At 45.4% G+C, this 16,811-nt stretch overlaps 1 protein-coding gene across 1 annotated transcript in view; it reads left to right on the top strand.

Moving 5' to 3' along the window:
* Nucleotides 1–16,811, top strand: part of USP13 (ubiquitin specific peptidase 13) — an 81,042-nt gene that overhangs the window by 6,003 nt on the left and 58,228 nt on the right. Inside the window, exons 2-3 of the mRNA XM_048863129.2 lie at nucleotides 11,277–11,402; nucleotides 16,651–16,711. Coding sequence (XP_048719086.2) covers nucleotides 11,277–11,402; nucleotides 16,651–16,711 — 187 coding nt within the window. The remainder of the gene's footprint in view (nucleotides 1–11,276; nucleotides 11,403–16,650; nucleotides 16,712–16,811) is intronic.

The following is a 16,811-nucleotide window of genomic DNA, read 5'->3' as shown; positions in this document are numbered from 1 at the left end:
CCCAAACAGTAGCAGCCTGCAGTTTTCATTCTCAAGGTCTGATGTTGAGTCCACTCTAATGACTGTGGTCTCTGTATGCGTGCAGCTGTGCTGTGTTATGTTAGGTTTCCTACGTCCATCAATTTGTCAGTTGTGACTTCTCTTCCTTTGTTGGGAGCTGAACTTGATACTGCATTATTTAGGGGAGGAGGAAAAGCTATATTTAAATAATCTTTAATTCTCTGCAGCACGTCCAGTGAGGCACCAGACCCTGCCATAACCAACGGATGCAAAACCTGCAGTCATATCTCCACTACTTTGATGATCAATATCCCTCACAATACACCTTTCAAGATCTATGAGTCCTTCACATGCCTATCACAACATGTAGTGAACCTCATCCCATGCACTAAATGCCCCAGTAATAACTATGTGGGTGAAATGAGACAATCACTACATGCTCAGGTGAACACTCATAAAAATGATAAAAGACAAAAACACCACATCACCCGTGAGCAAACACTTTTCACGCATAAGGGGGACATGTGGGATCAAGTGACCCCCCCCCCCAACAGATTTCTGCTTGGCTTGCTGGGGGAGAGGGAGAAGTGCTCTGTCCTTCTCCTGCTGTGCCTGCCGCTCTCCCCCCCCCCCCCCCCCCCCCCCCGGCATGTTCAGCCCCTGTCCCTGGCAGCCGGGTGGGGAGCGAACGGGGTGGGACCAGTCGCTTCTCATGCTGGCTGCTCCGGTCCCTGCTCTGTGCAGTGTGGTGGCTGCCTGCAAGAGCCCAAGTGGGGAGGCGGGGGCTTCCACTCCCCGCCCGGGCCTGGCTGCCAGAGACAGGGACCGAGCGAGCTGTCCCCTCTCCCCATGGCACGTTTCCAGCTCACTCAGCCCCTGAGCCGAGCCAGGTGGGGAGTGGGAGCCAGGAGGGGAGCTCTCCAGCCGAGTTCTCTCAGACAGCCACCTTCAGTTGCATGAGAAGCGGCTCTTTCCTTCTCCCCATCCAGACCTGGCTGCCAGGGGACAGAGTCTGAACATGCTGTGAGGCAAGGTGGAGCAGGAGAAGGACAGAGTGCACCCCCTCCCCACAGGTAGCTGGTGGGGTGGGGAGAGCACAGCAGTCTCTGGCCTGGGTGCAGGGTGGGGGGTTTCTGGGGAAGGTTCTGGGAGCAGGTTCCTTGGCCTCTGCTCAGCCACAGATGGCCCCAGCTGGACCCAGAGGCTCCCTGATCCTGGCTCTCAGCCCCCCCACCCCAAGAGCTGGTGGGATTTTCTGCCCTGACCCAGGGAAGTGGGGCTGGAAGTTCTTCCCAAAGGAGACGCGTGGGGTGGTCACATATCCTCCCCTATACATTGTGCCCCCCCTCGTATCAGGAGTCATGAGTTGTCAATCACTCCGTATCTGGCCTCTCGGTGCTCATCCTGAAAGGAAACCTGCACAACTCCTTCAAAAGGCCTGCCTGGGAGCTTAAATTCATAATTTTGCTAGACACTAAAAATCATGGACTCAATAAAGACACTGGATTTACGACTCATGACAACAAACCTTCTTTGCCCTATGGCTACAGATATTGCCCACTTAAACTTGAATGGTCTCTTGCAACATGTGTTAACTCTTTATGCTTAACAATCTGTTTTACCTTAGCTGTAGCTCATGAAAGCTTATGCTCAAATAAATTGGTTAGTCTCTAATGTGCCACAAGTCCTCCTTTTCTAGTTGTAATACTCAGAGTACCTTTCCTAGACCTGAAGAAGAACTCTGTGTAGGCTTGGAAGCTAGTTTCTTTCACCAACAAAAGTTGGTCCAATAAAGATATTAGTTTTTCTCTCTACATAAGTACTGTTATAAGCTGGGAGAAGCCTTGCTATGGGTTAGGTTAAAACCTGGTTCAAGCTGATGTGTGAATGAGTTCTCCATTTAAGATAGCTATAAGGGACAGTTATGGGACCACACCAAAACAAAACCCAAGGGCTTGTCTACACTGAAAAGGCTACAGTGGTGCCACCGTTGTGCTTAGGTGAAGGTGATACGTACACCGAGGGGAAGGCTTCTCACATCAGGGTAGGTACTCCACCTTCCCAAGAGGTGGTACCTATGTCAATGGGAAAAGCCCTTCCATTGATATGGTGCTGCCAACACCAGGATTTAGGTTGGTATAACTTGCTCAGGGGTGTGGATTTTCCACGCCCTTGAGCGACATAGTTATACCAACATAAGTTGCTAGGGTAGACCAAGCCTAACAGAGTCTGCCCAGAAACTAGCTGTAGGGCCTGCGGGGGTGGAGGGTTCGACTGGCTTTTGTGACCACCTTGGGACTGGGTGTAGATGTGTGAGAGAACACACAGAAAGAAACTGGGAAGAGAGAAGACTGTCTGGGAGTAGGGAAAAAGCAAGAAAGCCAAGCAGTAGCCTCCGCCTGTGAGCACAATTGTGACCCTGGAAAAAGCTAGAGAGAGCCTTTGGTTCTGGTGTTGGCTAATAGGGCTTGGGGGCCTGTAAGCAAGAAACTTCTTTTTGTTCTTGGTTTCTTCTGCATTCAGAGGCACAGGACTTTATACATTCTTTGTAAACAAACAAGATTGTATCAAAGAAGAATCTGGCTGCCACCAATTTCTGTTCCAAACTGGATCACCCACAGAGCGCTGAACTTTGATTAGCCATTCGGGTAAAAAAGGTTAACAGTGTTATTTATATAGAGCAGGGGTTCTCATGCCCCCTCAGGGGGCTGCAAGGTGGTTTCATGGGTGTTGTGAGCTGTCAGCTCTGTGGGGCTGACAGCCCCGAGCTCCCATTAAATTAAATTACCCCCCATTTTTAACTTATAAGGGGGAGGTCACACTGAGATGCTTGCTGTGTGAAAAGAGTCACCAGTACAAAAAGTGTGAAAACCACTGATACAGAGCTATAGGTACGTCTTGTGCACTGCATAAAAGACAGGATCCCTGCCCTGAAGAACTTGGATAGGCAAAACATGACACAGGGAGAGAGGACATCCAAAAAAGGGGTGGATATTGGAGTGTCAGTGTGTTATGTTCAGATTTTGCATATCTTAGACATATCTGCTCTGAACATTAGATCTTCGCATGTGAAGTATTGTAACTGCAGTGCAAGCTACCCGTCTGACATAGATTGTTAGTTTGGTCCTATAGCTCACTTCCACTGGTTGCAGAAAGGGATTTGTTTTAGCAGCACAAAGCTCAGCCTCATTGCAGCTGGAAGATCTTGCTGCTGATGACAGCTTCTAATGTGGATCTCGCTGACTTGGTTTTGGTAATGACTATATTAGGAGAATTCCCAAAGGGCTAGACTGCCCTATGCTTTGCTGTTTATCAGACAGTACAATGCAGACTGAAGTCTTTTAGTGAGTGTGTAATTGGCATCAGTGATCCTGTTGCATGTAACTTTCTAGTAGTAACTGTTTTTCTAGTCACTGGCTGTCCCTTAGGTCAAAGTATCTCGACACAGATATGAAAACCATTGTCTGTTTTTAATGTTGGGGGACAGTAAAGCAGAGCAAAAGGTGACAAGAATTTAATAAATCTGGACATTGCTCCAGACAGATGATTTTGGTTGAGCTGCAAGGTGGCTTCTTTTTCCTGTGCTGGAATTACTGATGTGGTGCATTGCATGTGTCAGATTGCAAAGTATGAGCAACGAACCTTGTTTAGGTATGGCTAAAGGTCTTTAGTTAGGTGGTGGGGCACATCAGGGACCACATTTTTATTTTCATTGCGCTCTAGGAAGATATTGTAGCTTACACCTGTCTGATGGATGAGTTCTTTGCTGCCTGGCAGTGCACTTTGATACTAAAGCTAACCAGATGGTCACTGCTACACCAAGTCTCTAAAATAGCCAAGTATGAGTAGAATTTGCAGGGATGACGCACGCAGCAGCTCCCATAAGAGAAACAGCCATGCTGCTTTGGCTATCCACCAGCCTGGGGTTTTCCTTACATAGCTACACAAGGACATTATAAACACAGGCAACGGTGTAAATCTGGGTATTACCAGCCATCAGCACCATCATTATTATTGATTGAACTGCAAGAGAGCTTCATGTATCACGTGGTTATTCAAAGGCCTTCAAATGTCCTTTGGACAGTGGTCCCCAAATTGTGGGGTGTGCCCCCCTAGCAGGGCCCGGCAGGGCCTGGGCCAACCCCACATGGGGGGCGGGGCGGGAGCGCTACCCAGCCCTACTCTGCCCCCAGCTCTGCTCCGGCCCTGCCCCAGCCTCTGGCTGCAGCTGTGGCCCCAGCTCTGCTCCAGGCCCCCGGCTGCGGCCTCACTCCTGACCGCTGGCTTTGGCTCCAGCCCCTGGTTCTACTCCTGGCCCCCAGCCCCGGTTCTGGGCCCAGGGGAGCGTGGACACATTCCATTACTGGTAAGGGGGGGTGGGGAAGTGCAAGAGGAAAAGTTTGGGCACCATTGCCTTAGGAGGACTAATATCTGCTGGATCCCATGGCAGAATATAATTTCTGTTCCTGTGTCACAAGTCATGTGTGCTCCATGAGCCTCCTTTGTCTTGCCATCAGAACTACCCAATAATATAGAGGCCAGAGCTCCTGCTTGTGAACATGCCTAAACAAATTGCCTCAGAATGGTGAGTTCTCTCGTTCCGTGAGAGGAACTGCTTTGACTTATAGAAGCGAGCAATCTTTAGAATGGTGGTTTGGTTTCATTTCAACGTCTCTGTGTAGATGCCCTCTATCAAATGGAACATAGGAATTTCCACGCTGGATCTGACCCACTGTCCATCTAGCCCAGTATCATGTCTCCAATGGTGGCCAGTACCAGGTACATCAGAGGTGGTGCAAGAAACCCTCAATAGGCAGTTATGGGGTAATCTGTCTGAAGGGAAAGTTTCTTCCTAACTCATAATACCTAAAAGTTGATTTAAGCTGGAAACATAAGGGTTTATACCCTTTCCAAACCTCTTGTTTATGTTAGCAATATGTACCATTGTAACTGGATATTCTTATCAATAGAAATGTCTGATCCTTTGTTGAATCCTGCTAAAGTCTTAATCTTAAAGATCTTTTGTGGCAATGAGTTCCCCAGGCTAACTGTATTGTGAGTGGGAATGTATTTCCTTTTAACAGCTTTAAATTTGCCACCTTTCAAAGAGCTGAATGTCTTCTTGCTTCTGTGTTATGAGACCTGATGAACAGAAGTTCCTGATCTCCCTTCTCTCCAACATTTGTTATTTTGTATACACTGATCACAAGATATAATAAAATGTTCTGTGTGTATATAAATCTCCTCACTGTATTTTCCACTGAATGCATCCAATGAAGTGAGCTGTAGCTCACAAAAGCTTATGCTCAAATAAATTGGTTTGTCTCTAAGGTGCCACTAGTACTCCTTTTCTTTTTGCGAATACAGACTAACACGGCAGCTACTCTGAAACCTAAAATAAAATAGTGACTCTGTTTAAAAAAAGCAGGTGGGAAGTTCTAGTTTGGACTAGTCCAGTTGCTAGTAGCCTTGCTCTTAGTCTCCTCCTGTCTTTCATCTTCCCCTTCCCCACTCATTTGTTCTTGTGTCCCTCTTGTCCTGCCTTTTATTTTTATCTCTTTTTTTCCTGCCCCCCACTCCTGTAGTTTGCTTGTTTTCTTCTCACTCTGCATTTCCATATGTTTTTCCTTTCATCCCTCATTTGTGTGTCGTGTTCTTTACTACTTCATTTGTTTGTGTCTGCATCTTGATTAATCAAGTGGCAGGCTTGTGTCTGTGTTCTTTCCCAATAGCACTTTGACGAGATTCCAGCACCCAATGCACAGTTTAAATACTGGTAAATTAATGCAAGTTACTGTATCTGGTATACTGGGGGGCTGGGATGCATGTTTTTTTAATTGTGCCAGGGGCAATCTTCATGTGCCGCTGTATTCATTCGCTTTGACATGATTTGCGTCTATTGTCAGTAGCAATGGAGAATATGAGACACCTGCTTTCTTTTTGTAAGGCCATTGTAAGCTATTATGTATTGTTCAGATGATTATTAAATGCTGAAGCTTCTGCTATCTTTTGACCTTTTAAACATTTATGAAATAAGAAGGCTATCACTTCATTAAGCTATTGTCAGGTTCCTACATTCTGGATATTATAGAACTGCTCTTTGAACCCTTCCAAATACAGTAAAGATTGTATTATAGCTGTACTCTTTTACAGCAGAGATTTTTGGTTGGCCACAACCAGACTTGTAATGGAGATCACAGATGATCTCTCTCTCTCTCTCTCTCTCAGGAGGACCCTAAAATGTTCCACTGGCTCATCATTTCTGTAGGGATAAATCTTAGTTCCATTGAAGACTATGGCAAAACTCCCATTGATTCCATTGGCTTTAGGATTTGTCCCTTAATGCAAGAAATCTCAATTAGAGATTAGTTGTTGGTGGATAATCCCCTGGTAACTACTATTATCTCGTAACATCTGAGGTAATTATTGGGGATCGTGAGTATTAATGTATCCTTTTTCCTCTTTCCTGTGATATGTACTGGTATGTTTTACTATGTGACTGTTCACCATGTTAGCAGCTCTGTAACAGCCACATGTCCTTATACATTATTATCCTAGTCATGTCAGGAAATGAAAATGTTAAACTGTAGATTTCCCAAGGGGGACTGGATGGCTCAGGGATTGGTAATAGGATACAGGTCACGGGTTCAAATCCGAAGCAGGTTGGTAGGGACTGAAAGCCATTAGCATCTGATAGCTGTTGGTATCCTGTGTGCTTGAAATGAGATGGTGATCTCATGCTGGTTCCTTGTGGATTAGTGTTTGTGTTCCCCAGCCCTCCCATCACCAGTGTTCTTGCTCCATCTCCCTTCTCTCTCCCCAAGGTTTGAAAGGAGGTGGACCCTATCATGCTTTGACTTCATATCTCCATGGATTCCCTTCCGTGAAAGCCTCTTCCAGCCTTTATTTTAACACAAAGTACTGTCTAAATGATGATATAAGATAATCTTTCTGGACTGTCTGCTTTTTGGAGCAGGGACCCTGCCTTCCTCTGAGTTTGGAAAGCACTTAGCACACTGTGGTCACTCCTGCAATGTAAATGATGAAGAACAGTAAGCAGTGTTGTAAGGAAAACTTCCATTTACTCCCACTTTGTGGGTGCATGTTGTTAAAATCCTTCCTTGAATCTTTAAGGGAAGATTCTGCTTGTGAGAAGGCTGCACTAGTCTCTTACTAGAAGGTCCTTCTAGGTCAGGATCAAGGCCCATTGTCTGAGCAGTGGGTAGAAGCTTCCACCTTAGCACTGTCTTAGAACCAGGGCTGGCCTTACCGTGAGGCAAACTGAGGCGGCTGCCTCAGGTGCCAGACTGTGGGGGGGCACCACTAGGACCCAGAGTTTCAGAATTTTGGCCCAAGTGAGGGGGCATGGGGGGCGTCATTTGAGCTCCCCTCCTCAGGTGCCAAAATGTTGTGGGCCGGCCCTGTTTAGGACTTTGAAAAAGTAAAAGAAAACACTGTCTTCAGATGCTCCATCCCAGAGTTTACACTGATCCCAGTGCATGTTGGGACAGGACTTTGGTTGTTTAGTTCAGGCCGAGAGGATACTACAGTAGCGGGCATGATCAATAAAACTCCTCTTTATGCACCTCACTACTGAACCTTCATGGTTTTGTTTGTAGAGAGCTCCTAGTCTCTGGGAACAGTGTATTGTTCTTGTTTGCAGATAGATAGTGTGCTTGAGTCTCTAGCACCTTTCACCAAAACAAAAATGCACTCACATTAAAAAAAAAAATCAGTGAAAAAGATTTTCCACCATAGCCACTTAGAAATCTAAGATGAATGTTGCCTACCTCCAGGACATATGGTATTCCCTATAGGTGAAATTCACCAGCACAAGGCCAAGGCCCCAGTTAGGCCTTCAGAATAGGGCTTGAATGGGCATTAAGTGGAGCAAGGCCCTGGCTGTCTGCACAGGGGTGAATTTCATATATCCAAGAGCTCTAGTCCTTACCACTAACACTGCTTTACCATGACTGTGTTAGACTTTTGAACACAGTGTCTTCTTCTGTTCAGGTTGTGTGAGAGAACAGCCTGCCTGCTTTTTCTAGGAGAAATAACTCTCCTATTAGTAACCACCAGCTAACTTACGCAGCTTCCACATTTAGCATATGTCCTGAAAATGTCAAATAGTTGCCATAGCCTTCTTAGCAAAAGAGCTGAGTGCTCTCATGGAGTCGCTCCGGGGAAAAAAGAGAACGAAGTGTCTCAGAGAAAACAGAATTATAAACAAAGTTCCCGAAACACCTGTTAATTGACAATGGGATATATTTTTATTTAGGCTGAGCATCCACAGGCTTCTTTTAACTGGGATGCAGCCTTGACTTTTTGTGAGAATGCTTTAGCTGTGGAGATAATAAAGGATATAAAAGAAAAAGGACAAGGAATGACTGCATATGTGAGGTGGCTTCCATGTTTCGCATACTAAAGATCTATGTGTGTGTTTGTCTGCAAAACTCTATGCCAGAGGTCAAATGAGGCTGTCATAATGGTCCCTTCTGACCTTAAACTGTGTGAATCTATGAAAACATATACTGGGGATGATTTTAAAATAAATAATTATTACTACTTTATGCATCAGTGATGTCCTGGGTGGTTCATAATGGTAGATGCAGCCCTTGCTTCAAAGGTCTTGATCGTTTAAAGTTCAGGGGGGTTGATGTTAAATAGAATCAGGGCCGTCCTTAGGCATATGCGGATGTGTAGGGTACGTGAAAATTTGGGACACCACCGGCACGATAGGCGCCGACATCTCATCTTGCCAGGGGGTGCTTGACCCCCACCACTCCGCTCTAGGCCCTGCCCCTACTCCACTCCTTCCCCCAAGTCCCCGCTCCACCTCTTCCCACCCCTGCTCCACCCCCGCCCTGCCTCTTCCCCACCTCTTCCCCCAAGTGCGCCCCATCCCCGATCCTCCCTCTCCATTCTGGAGCTTGAACCCCGCGAATCAGCTGTTTGTGGCGCTCTGGAAGCGCTGGGAGTGAGGGGGAGTTGTTGGTAAGTGCATGGCCACCGGCGCTTGAGAGGCGAGGGGGGCAGAGGAGGGGAGCTTGGCATTGGTGGGTGCTCCACACCCACTAAATTTTCCCTGTGAGTGCTCTCGCCCCAGAGCACCCACCCACGGAGTCCGCACCTATGACCGAGACAGCAGGTAAGAGCGGGTCGGCTCTTGCACACCCAGCGCACTCTGCAGTCGTCTACCTAGGCGGAAGGCAGGGGCCATATTCACATAGCCGAATGCACCAGCATAGGGGCACCAGTATAGAGGCAGTATAGGGGCACCCCTATTCACAGAGCCGAATGTGCTGGCGTAGGGGTACCAGTTGTGCCGGCATAGGGGCACCAGTTTAATAATACTGCATAGGGCCCCATAAATCCTAAGTTTCAGAGTAGCAGCCGTGTTAGTCTGTATTCACAAAAAGAAAAGGAGTACTAGTGGCACCTTAGGGACTAACCAATTTATAAATCCTAAGGAAGGCCATCGAGGCTGGAGTTTCTAATGCTTTAATAAACTTTATGGTAGAAATAGATTTCTCTTATCCCCATTTATTGCCAGTTATTTAGTGCCTGATACAGCAGATCTGGTATCAGGCACTAAATAACACAGGCAGGTTTAGCACTATCAGCCCTTCAGAGTGTTCTTCCAGCACCTCAGGTGACTTTGGATAAAACAATAACTCCAAATTTGGGAGAGTACATTTAGTCCTGTTTCCTGTCTATAGTTTTGATGTCTGGGTTTTTCACATACACGAGATACAAGAACATACTTATCCCTGTAACAATTTATGATCAAGAATTAAGTGCATGTTCCTTATGTGTAACATTTTGAAGCCATTGGTGACTCTTGTTGCTTGATACACTAGCAGTATCTAAGCTAGCTATGGGTGACTTCAGCTAGTGGTGTTTCCAGAGATCAGAAGTGAGATGTTTTGCCATCCTGCAGTTCAGAATGCAAGCAAGATCAAAGTGCTTTTAAAAGACCGCCCTTTGATCTGCACCACCTACATGGAACAATAGACTACTAGAAAGGGCTTAAAAAATGTGTCTGACGCCTACTAACCAGGTGACCAGACCTGTTAGCAGCACAGTTTGAATGATTTGGGACGGAGCTGGTGGCAGTGGGATTCTGGGGCAATTCCCTGGTCAGCGAGCCATCCTCAACACCCAGCTACTGGCAAAGGGAAAGGTGCTGGGACTCCTACTGGGTAGCTTTACCTGGACCTCCCTTGGGGTTTAGTCTTTCTAAACAATTTCAAGAGGGTGTAACTCATGATTCTTCTCTGCTATACTTGCTTTAAGTTTCCTTACTTTATGATTAGGGCCAGTGCCTGTGCCCGCCTCTGTTCATAGATGTCTCAAACAGAAGCAGAGCAAAACTGAGATGATTCTTACCAATTTCACTTTGCCCAGTGGGTTCTAGACAGGTTCTACTTGTGAAACAGACCAGAATCTTGTTAGTGACTCTTTTACAGCTTGGGAAAGCAATGAGCAAGAGAAGAAGCACTGAAGTGGTCAGCCAGTTTTCACCCTTAGGAGGACAGCTGTACACCAGTTCCCATTCAGAAGGTTATCTTTGTAGCCGTAGGGCTAGACACGTTATTATTTAAAATGAAAGCTTAGATTCTGCTGGTATTGATGGCTTAGTAGCCTCCCCCATCCCCCAAAGGGCTCACATTCTCCAAGGGATACCTTCCTCTTGCAAAGGATGAATAGTTAAATGGATTTTTCAAGGCCTGCTACTAGACATCAGGTCTTGACACACTTAGGCTATGTCTACACTACCACTTACGTTGGTATAACTTACACCGCTTAGGGGTGTGAATAAGCCATCCCCCCTGAGCAACAAAAGTTACACCAACCTAACTGTTGGTATGGACAGCGCTATATTGGCCGGAGAACTTCTCCCGCTGAGGTGGCTGCTGCTGCTTGTTGGGGGCGGAGTAATTAAGTCAATGGGAGAGCTCTCTCCTGTCAGCTTAGAGTGGCTCCATTAAAGAGCTTACAGCTGCATCGGTGCAGTTGTACCGCTGTAAACTCTTTAGTGGTGCAGTCACTGTGGTCCAATCGGCTGCTAGTATACATTGTCACATGGTGTGGAAGATTTTTAAAAGGAAGACAATTCTCTTTCCTCTATAACTTAATATGTAAGCGTGTGATGTGCTAATGTGATAAGGGGAAGGTGCAAAAGGTTGTGGTTCCTAACTGTCTCTGCTTGCTGGTGTCTTTCTGTCCCATTCAGTTCCTTCTATATAGTAACTTTTTCCTATTATTCCTTTCAGGATTCAGAAGGAGGTCTCTATGTGTGCATGAACACGTTTCTGGGATTTGGAAGGGAACATGTTGAAAGGCACTATCGAAAAACAGGACAGAGTGTATATATGCATCTGAAACGACATGTGATAGAGGTGAGATTTCTAGCTTCCAGACCAGCTATTCAGATGGTTCTTATACCTCATATGCAACTTCAGATAAAGTATCTGGGAGATGGGCCAAACCTGAAATATCAAATCTGACTCCCTTTGAAATTTGGGCTGGGTAGAGGTCAGATTTAGATCCTTGGGTTCAAACTCAACTGTGCAATTTTTATTCAAACCACCAGGGGCCAGATTTTTAAAGGTATTTAGTTACCTAAAGATGCACATTGGTGCCTATGGTGATTTCCCATCATCCCCCCTCCCCACCCCCCCAAAAAAAGAAAAAAAGCACCTAGGTGTCTAATTCTCATTGATTTTACTGGGCACCTATGCTCATCTTTAGGTGCCTAAGTAGCTTTACAAATCTGGACCAAGAGGCCTGTACATTGGTTATGGTTCAGATATATTTGGAATCTTCTGAGAACGAGGGTTTTCATGAGATTTTGGCTCAAGCTGGCAGAAATTTACTCAGAAGAGTGAACCTTAGTCCTCATTTGCGCTGTAATCCAAACTCTAGCCTGAAATGGACCCTAGATCCAAACACTGCTTCCCAGATCAATCTTTTATAATACAGACAAGCTTCCTATTAGATATACGTCCCTACTTTTACTGGGTTTACTATTGATATAAAATGTTAAGGCCAACTGTGTTTGTGTGCGCACATGCATATATTTGTTTGGTGTTTGTATTCTAATACAATGGGCTGTTAATGAACTCTGACCCAAACAGAGTAGAAGGTGTGGTTTGGTTTGATGTGCCACTCAGTTTACTTTCCAGTGTAGCTTTGAATCCTTGGGTGAATTACTGGGACTGAGATAGTTACTTAGGATGGGACAAAGAGTGCTTCCTGTTGTTCTACAGCAGTGATCTCTTTGGCTGATCAAGGATCTCCCTTGAACTTGGAAAAAGATCCTGTCCATTCTTACTTTATGAGAAGAGTGGTGGCTGCAAGTTCGGGTGAGTCGGTGTATGCTAAAAATTAGGGAAATCCTCTTGCAGAAGATTCCATGTCCCTGGGCAGTTGGGAAATAGCTACATTTCCATCACACTGTTACTGTAAACTTGTGGTAGACTGGGCAGGTTCTAGCAAATGTTCTTTTGGTGAGTGGATTTAGTGCTTGTGAAAGGTAAATGCACTGACTAGAGCCAGGTGGGCAGAAGTCCTATTCAGGCTTACATATGAGTATCACCCCAAGCCTCCAATGTCCTTGTTATTCTTACAGACGTATTGGAACATAAGCTTTCATGGGTGACTACCCACTTTGTCGGATGCATGCTTATGCTCCAATACGTCTGTTAGTCTATAAGGTGCCACAGGGCACTCTGCCGCTTTTACAGATCCAGACTAACACGGCTACCCCTCTGATACTTGTTATTCTTGTCGTGAGAGAGTCTGCTAGTCTTGCCAAAGTATGTGGGAGGTTTCAGTATAAAGCCAAATTGGGGTTAAAATGGGATCTCCAAAATCCCTTTGCCTGTTGTGTTGACAAGGATTTGAACCAAGATCTCTAGAGATGGAAAGCAAGTACACTGATGTTCAGCTCAGTGTCAAAGTAAACATAAGCGGCTAGATCACTGCAAAGACACTCTTCGGCTACTGAGGAATCTTGGGGCTTCTTTGTGGGTTGCATCTTGGTAGGACATTGGGAGAACTCACCTGCCAGGTTCAGCAAGATTGGGGCAGTACTTGGCGAGTGGATGATACAGTGATAATTGATTAGGCAGTACTCTTCTGTCCACCTAGAGCCTGTTATGTAATGTTAATGGCTGCAGTGTTCCACCCCAGAGGTGGCTGAATATCCATAACTTCCAGAGTTTGTAACCTACATTGGGATTTTTCTGAATGAGAGGGGACCTATAAACTCACAATTCGATAATATTACTATTTCTCTGAGAAACAAGGGATGTCTAGCACAATGCCCCTATGTTAATTGTGTGTGTGTGTGTATGTACATGTGTTTAGATATGTCTCCAAAGGTTTAGATACAGTGGGGCGAAAATGAAAACTACTTCTCTGCTTCACTTTTGCTGGACAACATCATAAATTCATACATGTCTTCATGTTACCGTACTAGATGTTCGGCCTTAGGACATTAACATTAATTAAATGAGTTAATTGGAACTATAAAAATATAATTGAATGGGTCTATGATCCACACAATTTTGCAAATGTGTTATCTCGAAGTCTGAAATGACCCCACATTTTGTCTACGTTCAGGAAGACCAATGTCCATGTTTCCTGATGAGTGCTTGTACCCTGGTGCAGATGGACAGGCATTTGTGTGTTGCTCCTGGAAAGAGTAGTTCAGGTCATTCAGGTACCCAGAGATATCAGCAAAGTTGGCTAAGCCTGCCACCCATACTGGATGATTGAAGGCATCATTAAGGAGAAACTTGCGATCCTTTGTGAGGACCTGAACTTCTCTGCTCTTAAAACAGCTTGTTGGGATATTGCTACCTTGTGGGAGCCACTTCCCTCCTGTGGAGTTGCTAGTGATGGGGCCCCATGTCATAGCAAAACAATGCCAAATGTTGAGAACCCGTTAGACTGCCTCTAATGAGATTCACTTTCTTGACAGCTTCATGAAGGACCCAGCACAGGTTCTCGGATGCTTACTAAGCACTAGGGCTGTATGAGACCGAGAAGCCATGCAGCACTGTGTGCAGTGACATTGGATGGAGGTGACCAGGTTGCTATTCCTGTCTCTCATTGCCTTGGTATCAGCCCTGCAGAATGTGGAAGTCTTTGTCACTTCCTGAAGTGTCTGGGATAAGTATGTGTGTCCTGGCACAGCTTTACAGAAGAGCAAGGGGCAGGTCCTCCACTTGTGTAAATTGTCGTAGTTCCATTGGTTTCAGTGGAGCTATGGCAGCTTATAATAGTGAAGGATCTGTTCCCAGGTCATCTTTCATAGAATCAATGGGAAACGTATGTCACTGGCACTGCAAGCTGTGCAGCACCCCTATGGTAGCAACATCGGTTGACTCACCACATTGAATTTTTGCATAGTTATTTTTTTTCTGAGCTTTAAAAACCAGTTACTCTTCTGCAGCCTCAATGGCTGTGTTGCCAGTACTGTGCACAGCAGAGATATAACACAGGCAGTGTTCAGTTGGATGCTCTCTCTGCCTTAGCCCCCGTGACTTTTGAAACCATTGCGCTGCATTGGGAAGGGTAATACATGGCAGGTGCTCAGATACTAGATAGCGATGGGCCCTCTTGCGAGAACATAGATAACATGGAGGTTCATTACACAGATCTGCGATTCATAGAGCTGCCAAATAAGGTTCCTGACACTTAGTACAAGTAACATGGGGAGACCAACATAGCACTGCTATTACTACTTCACCCTGACTCTGCCTTTTGTTGGAGGATCTTAAAATGCTTTACAAATATTAATTAATGCTTGTAACAGCCTGTGAGGGAGGAAAGTTATCACCTCCGGCTTACAGATTGGCAAAGCAAGGCACAAACTCCCTGGGCCTGCTTCTTCAGAAGTGCTGAGCGTCCACCACTTCAGTTGAAGCCAGTGGGAGCGGCAGGTGTTTGGCACCTCTGAAAATCAGGCTGAGATATTTAAAGATAGGGAGCCAAAAATGGAGGCACCCAAAGTGAGTGGTCACTCTCGACAATGTTGGTCTTAATGTCTTGCTCCAGGTCTCACATGGAGTGGTGGGAGTTCAATCCCAGCTTTCCAGTGTGGTGGTTGAACCACTGAGATAATTTGGAGTGTGTGGGGTGAGGGGAGGAGGCAACCATCTGTTCTGTATGTTGCTGCTTATGGTAGTAGATCTGGGATATTTTTTAAGAGTGAGAAAATGTGTTTCTTTTCTGTTTGTCACTTACATTGCATTGAGAAAATGAGCTAGTTTTTAATACTAGTGGCCACTCCCCTTGCCTACAGGGTGAATAAATAAAAAATCAGTATGATAAATCTGAACGGTAGGTTCTGTTGTTTTGATAAGTGTAACCGAGAAACATTAGTTGGTGTCTGTTCTTTCTGATAATGGAAAACTTTTCTATGGGGTGTGAAAGCTTGTTGATGATTCTAGCCAATCTCTTTGGCCGAAGCTTTATTTACGTAGCAGAAAGAATCACCCAAAATATGTGAACTCTTCGCCTCCTTGTCAGCAGAGACAAACACATGAACTCTTCCTAGGTTGACAGATTCTGGGCCTGTCTCTTTCCACCTGTTGTATCCTAATTTTACTATTTAAAAAAATAATAAAAAAGCAACAAACTTAAAGGAGCATGACATTATGTTACATGCTGTAAAAGATACGCTGCTGGCACAATAGCCACAAAAAACTAATCACTAAAGAAGTTTTAACAGTGCATGGTTCTGAATAGCTTAGAAAGAGTTGTGCTTGCATTTATGGTGCTGCCGGTATTCTTCCCATTGCTTTGTAAAGCACTTTGAATTGGCAAAAGCACTACCTGAAATTGAAATTAGCTCTATCGCTGGAATATCTGTCACACAGCTCTGCTCTGCTCTGCTCTGCTCATAGGTTTTTGCCATCTTAAAATTAAACCAGGCTGCCTAGATAGGTTTTCTGCATAGCACCTAACGCTTACAGACCACTGTGATCACTCTCATTCACTTCAGTGGGAGCAGGCTCAGGCCCTCATTGAGGAGGCATTTATTTTAGATTATTTACTTCAGATAACAGTCTGTTATAACACCCAAGAGGGCCCTGGTGGCCCACCTGGATTGGTAATGGGAGGCAGAGTCTTTCTTCTCCGGGTCATCATGTCCAGTCTGCGTCCAGTCATTAAGCACTCTTGACATCTGATGGTGTGGGAGTAGGTGTGAAATTACGTGATGGTCCCATCCAGTTCTTAGGGTATGTGTGTGTGTCATTACCAGTGCTATCACATCGGTCTGCTGGCAGAGGGGAGTAAGTGGACATATAGAATAAACTACTCTGACTTCCAAAGGTGGTCCCACTGGATCAGGGTCAAGTCCCATTGGCGAGGGATATGAAGGAAGCGTATGCTTCTGCTGCCCCTGCTGTAGGTGTTCTATGGTTAAATAGAGGACTTTGTTGTTCAGGGATGTCCGTCTGGCACCTTTTACCAGTACTAAATTTGTACCTGTGCATCCCTCCCCCGAAAACACGCCGAATGCACACTGACCCCTCTACCTGTCAGGGGAAGCTCCGGCATGAGGCTGTTGTTTGCTTATTTCAGGTTCACAGGTTAGATTTTTAACTGTATATTTTCTTTTTTTCTTTCCAGAAGGTACCAGGCGCATCTGGTGGAGCTTTACCAAAAAGGAGGAATGCAGTGCTATTTTTAGGTATTGTAGATAGCTGCTCTTACACAGTCCTTGTGTCTAACCCCAGTGCATGTGCATTTGGGTACACCTGCCACTCCAGCATGTCTGCCTTATTTTGTTT

Source organism: Caretta caretta, chromosome 9 (genome assembly GCF_965140235.1).
Source record: "Caretta caretta isolate rCarCar2 chromosome 9, rCarCar1.hap1, whole genome shotgun sequence".
In the NCBI taxonomy this organism is placed as follows: domain Eukaryota; kingdom Metazoa; phylum Chordata; order Testudines; family Cheloniidae; genus Caretta; species Caretta caretta.
Note: the sequence above shows the minus strand (reverse complement) of the source record. Positions and strands in the feature narration are given on the sequence as shown.